The sequence below is a fragment of the Chiloscyllium plagiosum genome, unplaced genomic scaffold (assembly GCF_037043375.1).
Source record: "Chiloscyllium plagiosum isolate Xiang-an unplaced genomic scaffold, Cpla_swu_hap1 HiC_scaffold_9, whole genome shotgun sequence".
In the NCBI taxonomy this organism is placed as follows: Eukaryota; Metazoa; Chordata; class Chondrichthyes; order Orectolobiformes; family Hemiscylliidae; genus Chiloscyllium; species Chiloscyllium plagiosum.
In genome coordinates, this window is record NW_028270147.1 from 5,151,843 (window position 1) to 5,164,815 (window position 12,973).

At 41.4% G+C, this 12,973-nt stretch overlaps 1 protein-coding gene across 2 annotated transcripts in view; it reads left to right on the plus strand.

The window, feature by feature from the left end:
* Nucleotides 1-12,973, plus strand: part of syde2 (synapse defective 1, Rho GTPase, homolog 2 (C. elegans)) — a 170,203-nt gene that overhangs the window by 63,406 nt on the left and 93,824 nt on the right. Inside the window, exon 3 of one of the 2 annotated variants that reach the window (XM_043698583.2) lies at nt 10,698-11,806. In XM_043698583.2, coding sequence (XP_043554518.2) covers nt 10,698-11,806 — 1,109 coding nt within the window. Of the gene's footprint in view, nt 1-10,694; nt 11,807-12,973 lie in introns of both variants that reach the window. The other variant, XM_043698582.2, reaches the window with a different exon arrangement.

Consider the following 12,973-nt stretch of genomic DNA (forward strand, 5'->3'; position numbering starts at 1 on the left):
CACACCCTTCCCAGCCTCTTCCCCCTCCTTTCCACTCCACCCAGCCACCTACCGGATTCATTCCTCCCAGTGACCAGTCGGGTCATACCATCCACCTGTCTTTACCTATCCCTACTTCACCACCATGCCCCACCACCCCCTTTATCTGCAACTCCCCTTACACTCACTACCCGTCCTGAAGAAGGGTTACACTTGAAAAGTCGACTTCTCCACCTCCTTATGCTGCCTGGCTTGCTGTGTTCTTCCAACCTCCTGCTTGTCTACCTTGGATTCCAGCATCTGCAGTTTTTTGTCTCTAACCTGATGTGTTGAAGTGGTAGACAACTAGAAGCCCAGGGTTATTTTTGCAGACAGAATGTTGGTGTTCTGCTTCGTTTCCCCTGTGTAGAGGAGACAACATTGTAAGCAGCGAACTTGGTAGACTAGATTGTGTAAAGTGCAGGTAAAGCACTGCTTCATCTGGAAGGTGTGTGTAGCTCCTTGGATGTTGAGGAAGAGGAAGTGAACAGATGGGTGTTAAACCTTCTGCGGTTGCAGAGGAAGGTGCTGTGAGGCTGCAAAGGGGAGCTGTTGTGAGTAAAGGAAGAGTAGGCCAAGTTGTCCCAGAGGGCATGGTCCCTGTGGAAGGCTGACAAGGGAGGGGTGGGAAATAATGTGACTGTTGGTGGCGTCTTGATGAAGGTGATGGAGATGGCGACTAATGATCCTCTAGATGTGGATACTGGTGGGATGGTAGGTGAGGACACGGTGTCCCTATCGCAGTTGTAGGAGGGCCAAAGTGCGGGAGATGGTTTGGACCTGACAGAGGGCCCTGTCAACAATGCGGAATCCTTGGTTGAGAAAGTTATAATTTGGAGGTGCCACTGTTGGACTGGACTATAACCTATTGTTGTGTGATTTTTAACTTGGTTGGGGAAGAAGGTGAACATTTTGGAAGCTCAACAAGGGATTTCCCTTCACAGATGCTGCCTGACCTGCTGAGTTTTTCCAGCAATTTGTGTTTTTGTTTCTGATTTACAGCATCCACAGTTTTTATTTAGGCTGTAGATGCACTTGGACAGGCTAGCAAATGACTACAATGTGGGAAAGTGAGATGTTATGCACGAAATAAAAACCAAAGGGATTGCAGATGCTGAAAATCAGAAAAACCATCAAAACTGATGGCGATGGCGATTTCTCCCCCAAACCACTGCCTCCAAGTTGATTGTCCCCTCGCTCCACAAAGTTTGTTTCTACCTCCTTTCAAAAATTCACCAACAGGATTGCCCCGGCAGACCCATTGTTTCAGCCTGCTCTTGTCCCACAGAACTCATCTCTTCCCATCTTAACTTGGTCTTTTCTCCCCACTCCAATACCTGCCTACTTATATCTGAGATTCCTTTTATGCTTTACGCCAATTTGGGAATTTCCAGTTTGCGGGCTCCATCTGCCTCTGCGTTACCATGGAGGAGCAATCCCTTTACATGTCTATCCCCCATCAGGATGGTCTCAGGGCTCTCCGCGTCTTCCTGGAACAAAGGCCTGAAGTGTCCCCACCCAACACCATTTTGAACTTGAGAATATAACTGTAAGAAAGTTTTGGAATTTTCTTATGAAAGAACTGAAACCAACATGCCAATTCTAAAAGATAAGAGACAACAAACAATCCAGGTCTTTTTCTATATATAATTTCAGTTACATCACACTGTAAATGTTTGCCATACATTCTGTGTCCTATGTTCTTGTACTCCACAACCACCTGATGAAGGAGTAGGGCTCCGAAAGCTAGTGCTTCCAAATAAACTTGTTGGACTATAACCTGATACAGCTGTGATTGTGTGATTTTTAGCTTTGTCTGTTCAACTCTTCTTCTATCTCTTTGGGCTTTATCCATACCTATCATTTACTCCTTAACCCCTCCCCCCACTCTATCTTTTGCATGTCAACTGACATTTTCCTAGCTGCCATCAGTTCTGAGGAAGGATCACTGGACTCAAAAGATTAACTTCGGTTTCTCTTTGCAGATGCTGCCAAAGCTGCTGTGCTTTTCCAGCAACTTCAGTTTTTGTTTGCGATGTTATACACTTTGATAGGAAGAAGAGGCAAATACTATTTTCTAAATGGGGATAAGCTTCAGAAATGTGAGGCACAAAGGAAGTTCTCGTTCAGGATTCTCTCAAGGTTAATGTGCAGGTTGAGTTGGCAGTTAAGAAGGTAAATGCAATACCAGCATTCATTTCAAGAGGGCTAGAATACAAGAGCAGAGATGCACTGCTAAGGCTGGATAAGGCTCTGATCAGACCATATTTGGAATATTGCATACATATTTTGGGCCCTGTAATTAAGGAGGAATGTGCTGGTGTTGGAGGGGGCCCAGAAGCAATTTACAAGAATGACTTCTGGGATGAAGAGCCTTGTCATTTGAAGAGCGTTTGAGGACTCTGGGTCTATACTTGATGAGGATGGAAATCTAATTGAAACTTACAGAATATTGAGAGACCTGGATAGACTGGACGTGGAGAAGACCTGAGGACACTGCCTCGGAGTGAAGGAACAATCTTTTAGAACTGAGATGAAGAGGAACTTCCTAAGCCAGAGGGTGGTGAATTTGTGGAACTCATTGCCACAGAAGACTGTGGAGGCCAAGACGTTGAGTGTATTTGAGACAGAGATAGTTCTTGATGAGTAATGATATCAAGGCTTATGGGGAGAAGACAAGAGAATCAAGTTGAGAAACATATCAGCGAATTGAATGATGGAGCAGACACAATGGGCTTCACGGCCTAATTCTTCTATATCTGATTGTCTCGAGGATAGAATTGTCTGAGGTACACATCTCCAACTCCTCCGGAATGCATTTGTGGTTTGTAATTATGTAATTGGAAATGTTAATTTCTGGTTTCACTTATTGTGAATTGTGGTTAGCATATTTTTGTTGGAGGCCTAAGGTATAATCAAAACCCATTCTATTCTCAAGGTTTGTGTGTTTTTGTTGTGGGGGGGGTGCCTTCATACTCGGTTACCAAAAAAAAACACTTTGTGGAAACCAATTTGTTAATTTAAGCTTTTTTTTTGTAAGGTATTAAACCCAGTGTGATCTAGAATTAGTGGCATGATCAAATCTAGCATGTAATCCAGGACAGTCGAACATTCATGCAGAGTTTGGATCTAGTGATACAAGTCACGAGACATTTTCTTCAGGAGGAATTGGAGCACTATTTATTTTTATTTGCAGGATGTATTTCTGGTGAACTAAGCATTTATTGCCCAACTGAGAAGGGTCGTTAAGGTGGCTGATGAGCCATTCTCTTGACTATATCTGACTAGCTTGCTGGACATGTTGGAGGAATGTTAGAAGTAAGCTCATTGTTGAGGATGGTTGAGTTTCCTCATAAGTAAAGAGTGCATCCTTTCTTAGAATAGTAATTAAAAGTAATTGTTCTCTCAAAGGAAAAGTAAAACAAAAAGTTCTGAAGATAAAGAATTTGGAGAATCTTCATAAGAGGTGTAGAGATGACAAAGTTCAGCAAGGCAAAAAAAAAAAAATTGTTTTTTTTAAAATTATTCTTGTGTCCATCATGAGGGAGGGAGCACTGAGGGTGGCAAGTATGCAGAATGTACTCTGGGTGGGGAACCTCCATGTCCACTTTAAAAAAGTGGCTCGGCAGCATCGCTAGTGATCGAGCTGACTGGGTCCTAAAGGAGATAGCTACAGGACCGGATCTGCGGCAGGTGGTGAGGTAGTCACCAAGAGGGAAAACCTATTTGACCTCATCCTCACCAGTATGCCTGTCACAGATGCATCTGTTCATACCAGATTGGTAAAAGTGACCACTGCCCAGTCCTTGTGGAGACTAAGTCCTATTATCACGTTGAGGATACCCTTCATTATGCTGTGTAGCACCGTCACTGTGCTAAATGAGACAGACTTCTAACAGATCTAGCAACTGAAGTCTGGGCATTCATAAGGCTCTGTGGACCATCAGCAGCAGTAGAATCGTACTCCAATGCAATCTGCAACCTAAAGTTAAATACAGCTGCAGATGTTGGAGATCTGAAACAAATGAAAACAGATTGCTGGAGAAACTCAGCACGTCTGGCAGCATTTATGAAAAGATGAACAGCTAACATTTTGAGCCCAGTGACCCTGCTTCAGAAGGGTGTGTGACCTCATTGCCCAGCATATCTCCCACTCTACTACTGCCATCAAGCCAGGGGATCAACTTGGGTTCAATGGAGAATGCAGAAGGGCATGGCAGGAGCACCATCAGGCATACCGAAAAATGAGGTGTCAACCTGGTGAAGCTACATCACAGGACTATTTGCGTGCCAAACAGCATAAGTAGAAGGTGATAGAGTTATGTGATTCCATACCCAATGGATTGGAACTAATCTCTGCAGTCCGACCACATCGTGTGAATCATGATGGAGAAAGCTCCATAACATTCCTTTCCTTAATGGGGAGCACAACACATCAGTCCAAAATAAGGCTGAAATATTTGCATCAATCTTCAGCCAGAAGAGTAGATGGATACATCATTGCCTCCTCCAAAAGTCACTAGTGTCATAAATGCCAGTCTTCAGCAGATTTGATATACTTCATGTGATATAAAAGAAACAGTTAGAAGCAATGAATACTGCAAAGGCTATGGTCCCTGACAGCACTCTGACAACAGTATTAAAGACTTGTGCTCCAGAACTTGCTGCATCCCTGCCAAATTGACCCATTCTAGTTGCAAAACTGACATCCACCTCATCATTGCATGTCCTGTAGACAAAGCAAGACAAATCCAATCTGCGAATTACCACCTAAAATGATCTTGATCATTAGTAATGTGTTGGAAAGTGTCATTAACAGTGTTATTAAGCAGCAGTAACCTGCTTGACCCAGTTTGAGTTCCACCAGGGCTAATCAGCTCCAAACCTCAGAGAAAGCTAGTCCATTGGGCAAAAGAGCTGAATTCCAGAGGAAGTGAGTGATTACCCTTGACAGACTGACATCATAGAGCTCTATCAAAATTAGAGTCAATGGAAATGTGGGGGAAACTCTCTGGATGGAGTCTTACCTGGCACAAAGGAGGCTATGGTGTTTAGAGGTCACTCATCTTAGCTCCAGGACATGTCATTGGCTTCTAAGAGTCATGCCCTGGCCCAAACATCTTAACTGCTTCATAACGATCTTTCCTGCATCAGAAGTTCAGAAATGGGGATGTTTGCTGATAATTAATGTTCAGCACTATTTGCGACTCTTCAGATAATGAAGCAATCTCTGTCCAAACGCAGCAAGACCTGGTCAATACTAAGACTTGGGCTGACAAGCAGCAAGTAGAATTTAGGCCAGATTAATGCCAGGCAGTGATGAAGGATGCTGTTAAACTGGAAGGGGTGCAAAAAATGTTTGCATAAATGTTACCAAAACTGGAGGGTTTGAGTTATAAGGAGAGGCTGGATAGACTGGACTTATTTTCCCCTAGAGCATCGGAGGCTGAGGGGTGACCTCATAGAAGTTCATAAAATCTTGAGGGACATAGATAAGGTGAATAGCCAAGGTCTTTTCCCTGGGGTAGGGGGGAGTCCAAAACTAGAGGCATAGGTTGAGGTGAGAGGGGAAAGATTTAAAAGGGGCAATGTTTTCACACAGAGGGTGATGCATATTTAGAAATGGTAGAGGTGGGTACAGTTTCAAAATCCAAAAAACATTTGGATAGGTAACTGATAAGAAAGGTTTAGGGGGATATGGGTCAAACACGGGCAAAAACTGGTCACTGTGGATTAGTTGGGCAGAAGGGTCTGTTTACATTCTGTATGACTCTGACTGTGTCTCAATTAAGTGTCTAGCCATTGCCCTTTGACATTCAATGGCATTGCCATCACTGAATCCCCCGCAAACAATGTCCTGAGGGGTTAGTATGGCCCAAAAATTAAATTGGACTGGTCATACAAATTTAGTGAATGCAAGAGCAGGTAAGAATTTAGGAGTTTTGCAGTAAGTGACTGACTGTCACCGACTCCCCACAGCCTGCCGTTATGTACGAGGCACAAGTTAGCAGTGTGATTGAATACTCACCACTTGCCTAGATGCGTGCAACTCCAGCAACGCTCAAAGCTTGATCATCTGACACAACACAGCCTGCTCGATTGACACCATATCCACAAGCACCCACTTCCTCCACCACTTATGCTTTGTACCATTTACAAGATGCAGTGTGAAATAGTACCTCTGAAAACCAAGACTACTGCCATCTGGAAGGACGAGGACAGCAGGTACATGGGAACATTATCCCTTGTAAATTTCCCTCCAAGCCACTCACCATCTTGACTTGGAAATATATCACCATTCCTTCAATGTCACTGGGTCAAAAGTTTGGAAGTCAGACCCTAACAGCTTTGTGGGTCTACCTACACCAAATGGACTGCAGTGATTCAAGAATGCAACTCCTCACCACCACTTTCTCACGGGTGACTAGGCAATGAATGCTGCCCATCTCGCAATGACAGCATCTTATGGTTTAATTTAAACAAAATTGAGAGCCAAGAGTTAATAACTGGATTGAAGCAATCCAATTTATTTTATATAGGATTCCTTTAATAAATTTATATCCTTTTGCATTCAGTTGGAACGAGATGCCAGAAATGGCGCACTGGTGTGCTGCTCAATTGTCCTATCCATTTAAGAATCTCAAACTTATTTGGCAGATTGTTATAAAGTGCAAATGGTCTAGTTTGCTGCTGCTGATATTGTTGGACTTTTGAAGAATAGCTTTGTTGAATTTGTTAACTTCCACATTGTTTGTTAATTCCCTGTTGATGTGTGGAAATCACACTTACAGCTGCTCATGCTGTGTGCAAATGTCACATGGGAGAGAGTAAAGATAGTTATCACTGGGTATTTTCGGGCTTTTTAAGCATTTCGTATAATACATTTATCACAGCTGTGCTTTCTCTTTGCTTTACATATTGCATTTGGTATTAATGTTAGCATTGTTTGGAAGGAGATGGGCGGATGGTGAGGATTGTGGGGGAGAATGCTTTTCAGCGTATTGCTTCAGCAGGTTTCATCACCTATTCATGCATCTAGTGGATTTGAAGCTGCTGAAAAATTGCCAGATTAGAAGCAGTCATGTTGATTGTAAATTATCTGAATGAGCACCTTATAGTTGGTGAGTTGCAAGCTGTTTTTCTACCATAAAGTAAACCTAGATTAAAAAGTTTTAGGATAGTTTTCAGTGCAAAACTTGCTTATACAATCTGAGCTTTAGGTTTTCTAATGGAAATTTACTTAATTGTGTTTGCCCCCACCACCCAGCACTTTTGCTTTATTTGCTACTAGAGGAAAGACTAATATTGCATGGTCTAAAAATGGCATGAACTACTGGATGCCGTGATGTAATTTTGCAATGGGATTTCTGTAATTTACAGTACAAATAGTTGCATTGTCTGAATTTATCAGATGTCTTTTTTTTGGAAGAGATTCTTGCCAGAACTACACAGCAAACAGCTGGAGTATAAGCCTTTCACTGTTCGGAAGTTCTGTAGGTCCAGTGCAGAGATACAGATTAGAAGAAAATTCTGCGCTCTGTCCCTTTGTTTTTAAAAAAAAAAGCCAGCCTCTGTATTTTGTCTTATTTGGAGTTAGGAACATAACAGTTAAGTAAGCACTCAATGCGTATATCTGTGATGCAGTCTTAGTTTCAAATATAAAAGCACAGCTAGCATCAGTTTTCATATTCTACTTGCACTAAATAGGATGCTAGAAATTAAATATGGTATCCAGCTAGCTGTACGTTTACAGACCTTGGCTATGATTGATTTAACTTATTGAATTGTTGCTTCCATACGCTGATCTATGTGCATATGGACAGTTACAATACTTGAAATACCTTGATGCTGTGCTAAATGATGCTGATGAGATTAGCTTCTCAATAATAGGTTCTTGTAGGGCTGAATGCAGCTGTCAGGTTAAGTAGTGCCTCCATTCTGTAGCTGCTTCGATGAGCTATTTATTGAACAGTTGATGTATTGAAGTCTGCAGTATGCTTCAAGCTTGTCACTCAATTTAAAATGAAAACAGTTCAAAAGTTGAAAGTTCTTTTTCCAAAGGAGAATTGTTATGAAATTTATAAATTGGAACATAAGTAGCATAATTTCATACTTTGGGCATTCCTTCCCAAAATTGCTGAAAGCAATGACAATTTATTGACATGCTGTAATATGAGCACCTTTTAGTTTTATTTAAATTATTATTATTTATGAATGAGCCCTTACTGACACCTAGCAAACTTCTTCTGTGGGTGGGGAAGAGGAGTGCCAGCGAAAGTGGAACAGAAGGAGGCCATTTGGACCATTCAGTCCATGCTGGCTCTCGAACAGTGATCGAAGCCCTATTCCACCATTTTATTCCCATAGTCTTGAAATTTATTTCCCTCCAATAACCCATTTCCTTTTGAATTTTTAAAAATTATTTCTGCTTCTACAATCCTCGTGTGCAGCAAGCTACAAATTATTACAATTTTTTAAAAAATGGGTAGTTCATCTAATGTTGGTTATAATTATTGCCTATAACACTAAATCTGTGCGCCCTGGTCCTAAATCTATCTTAACCAAAACAAAGGTTGCACACCTCAATCAAATCTCCCCTGAATCTCGTTTGTTTCAGGGGAAAACCCCCTGCTTCAATCCAACCTTCAGATATAGTCACTCGTCCCAGGTGTCTTTCTCCTCTGCACCCTCATCCTTCTAAAATTCTGGTGACCAGAGCTCTAATTTTGACACTACAAGAGTTTTATAAAGATTCAGCATAATGCCTCATCTCAGTCTTAAATTAACACCCCTTTATTCTGAGACTGTGCCCTGTGGTTCTAGACTCTTCCACAAGGTGAAACATGCTCTCAGCATGTACCTTGTTAAGTCTCTTGAGAATTCATTGAGATCACCTCTCATTCTTTTAAACTCCAATGAGTAGAGAGTGCCAACCCGTTTAATGTTTACTCTTAAGACAATGAATTGTATATGTATCATTTCATTCAATTAATCTCCACATAGATGTGAAGTAACAACTCCTTTAGGATTTTTGACATTTACTTTGGCTTCTTCCTTAATTGTATGCATGCAAGATATCTGGCAACTTCGCCCAGAATTGTACGCAATATTCTAAAAGTTGACTCATCAATGTCCTGTACAGCCGCATGTACTGATCAAGGAAGGCAAGCATGCCAAATGCTTTCTTCATCACCCTGTCTACCTGCAACGCCATTTGGGTTTGAGTCATATGGAGAGGCTGAATAGACTGGGGCTTGTTTCTTGGACTGCTGGAGGCTGAGGGGTGACCTTTATAGAGGTTTATAAAATCACAACTGGTATGGATAGGGTAAATAGCCAAGGTCTTTTCCCTGGGGTGGGGGAATCCAGAACTAGAGGGCATAGGTTTAGGGTGAGAGGGGAAAGATATAAAAGGGACCTTAGGGGTAACCTTTTCACGCAGAGAGTGGTGCATGAATGGAACGAACTGCCAGTGGACGTGGAGGAGGTGGTTACAATTACAACACTTAAAAGGCACCTGAATTGGTATATGAATAGGAAGGGTTTAGAGGGATATGGGCCGAATGCTGACAAGTGGGACAAGATCAGATTGGGATGTGTGTTCGGCGCAGATGAGTCAGATTGAAGGGGTCTGCCTCCATGCTACATGAATCTATGACTGAACTGTTTTTGTGTTTATTGCTGCTATTTATGAAATCAAAAATCCCATGCTAGCAACTCTTAATATATCCTGCCATTTTCAAAGTGCGATGCAGTTGAATACCCAGGTTTTTTTCCCTTTAGAATTATGCCATTATGTCTACATTGGCCTTTTTGATCCCTTCTTCCAAAACGCTTCACCTCACAGTTACTTGGTGTTAAATTCCATCTGTGACTTAACCACCAATTCTTCGAGTTTATTTTCAGATGGAGTGGATTGGTACCATCTTTACTATTTGCATAACTCAAAGGTTGTCATTATTGGCACATTTTACTGTTCCAATATCCAAATTATTTTTCGTATCAATAAATGATGCGTTCCTGACATGGACCCTCAGCAAACACCTTTGTCTACTGTCCTCTAGACTGAACCATCTGCTGTGACTTGCTGTTTTTCACTCTGAAGGCAAATTTTTATTTAGGCTGACAACTATTCCATGTGACTCAATTTTGTTAACCAAGTTTACTTGTCAGAAACTTTGTTTGGTTTGATACATCCACTAAATTTCCTTAACTTTCTTGGAAACCAATCATATCATGATTCCATTGAGTTAAAAATGATAGGATAATTTTTTAAAAAATGAATCGGATGTCATCACAAATTTGTAACCTCAAACTAATATGGTCAGACATGTGAGTCACCACCAATATCTTCTACATACCTGCACTTGCCCCCCAACATGTGGTTGTTTCCCCCCCCCCCGCCCCACTTAAACCTGTGGTTATTGAAATCAATTGCAGTACCCATACAGCAACTGACCAAGAAATATGGCCTGGGGTAGCTGTTGGGTTATATGGCTCATCTGCTTGTTAGATATACAGGCTGAACTATTGGAAAAAGCTAGCTTGATTTTATTTGAATAAAATTTTACCAATGTTAATGCCTTGCTATAGAGTTTTAATCTTTTTAGATTTTCAAAGAATCATTGTACTGTTTAAATTGAGTTTAATATAATCTTCATTAATTTTGGTTTTAGTAGCTGCCACTGATCCCTCCAATGGTCCTGTCTGTGCAGTTGCAGTAGTAGCGACAGCAGCAACAACGACTGAGTTTTCTCCGCCCTCCAGCCCCAACCCTTCGAAAAAGGGAACTGCAATTAATTGGCCCTTTCCTGAAAAGATAAAATCTCCACGGACTGTGAGGAAGCTTTCGATGAAAATGAAGAAACTTCCTGAACTCAGCAGAAAATTGAGTGTTAAAGGGACTTCAAGCCATAACTGTAATGATAATCATAACTCATCACCCAAAGGCAACCATGGCTCCTCGATATCACCTGGGATTACAACTAATGCTGCTAGTAGGAATGTCATCAGCCGTTACCATCTGGATACAAGTGTAGCATCGCAGAGCTACAAGAAAAAAAGTTCAGGAAACTCCAAATCAGCTAGCAAGGGTGGCTACCTTAGTGACGGCGATTCACCAGAACTCGTAGCTAAATCGAGTAAGCACTCCTGCGAAAACAGACCTGTGAAGGGGAACATTGCTTCAGCCTCTCATAAAACACACAGTACAGAGATTGATATTGATGCTTTCAGGCATTACAGCTTTGTGGATCAGCCTAAGTGTTCTCAATATATTTCAGGACTAATGAGTGTACATTTTTATGGTGCTGAGGATTTAAAGCCACCAAGAATTGATTCTAGAGATGTATTCTGTGCCATTCAAGTAGATTCAGTCAACAAAGCCAGGACAGCCTTATTGACGTGCAGAACCACATTTTTGGATATGGATCACACGTTTAATATTGAACTAGAGAATGCACAGCATCTCAAACTCGTAGTTTTCAGCTGGGAGCCAACGCCGCGTCGGAACCGTGTGTGCTGCCATGGCACTGTTGTGCTCCCCACGCTCTTCAGGGTCTCCAAGATGCATCAATTAGCTGTTAAACTCGAGCCCAGAGGGCTCATTTATGTGAAACTGACTCTGATGGAGCAATGGGAGAACTCATTGGACAGCCCAGACGGAGAGCGGGAGCCAGTGATGTTTGGTGTTGAGGCACGGAAAGTAGTTGAGAAGGAAAATATGGGCTTGAGGGTGCCATTGTTGATGCAGAAATGTATTGTGGAAATAGAAAAGCGAGGCTGTCAGGTAAGTCCATAGTCTCTTTTCAAAATATTGTTGCAAAGTTTTGGTTTTGTAAAGACACTTGATCAGTTCTGTGCACTTGGAGAAATTGGGAGTTTATGATTCATCCCAAAGCATCAGTATGATATCAAGGCTGGACATATCAGTGCAACATTGAGAGTACTGTACTTATTGAAGGTTGGGTTTAATGTCAAATGTCAACTATCTAGGACAGTTTAAAAAAAATCCTACAGCACTCTTTAAAGGAGCCTTGAAGTTCTCCCAGTGCCCTGGTTTTAATCAAAGTTTTCCAAAAAATAAAACTGCGCAAAAAGGCTCGATTTATGGAAATCTGTTGTTTCCATACATTGTAACAGACATTATACTTCAAAAAATCTTAAATAATTTTGCAATGTTTTGATACATCCTGAGGATGTGAAAATTGATATGTAAATGCAGTTTGAGGTGATGATAGAATGATAATACACTCGCAATTCAGTCAGCCTTAATTGATGCTCTGCAAACATGGGCTCATATCTCACAACGGCAGATAGTGGAATTTAAGTTCAACTAATTAAATCTGGATTGAAAGCTAGTTTCAGCATTGGTGTCATGAAGCTATCAATGTTGTGAAAGCCCGCCCGGTTCATTAATTTCCTTTAGGGACGAAACTTGCTGTCCTGGTGACTACATGTGAATCCAGTCCACAGCCATGTGGTCAATCTTAACTGCCCTTTGAAACTATCTACTATGCCGCTCCTGTTGGCCTTGCCAGCTTTACCCGGATTCCATGAAAAATGAAGGGTCTTGGCTTGTTCTCCTTGGAGCAGAGAAGGAGAAGGGAAAATTTAAGAATTATATAAAGAGTTGTGACTGAATTGGCAGCATGCAACTCTCTTACTGGCAAAATGATTGGCAACTCAAAGACTCACATTTAGAAAACATCAGAAAAGTTAGATTTTGTCCAGCTTAGTAAGGTTTGCAGAAACAAATTCACTACTTACCTGTGAAGGGGATTAGATAATTATTTGAGTGTAATATTGTAGACTAATGGAAGAATGGGTACAGAACTAACTGGATAGCTGTTTCAAAATCAGGACAAAAGGTAACTGAATAGCCTCCCTCCATGTTGCATGATTCTAAGTTCCTACATCTTTCAAAGAAACTATAAAGTTTACACATTAGGGACAT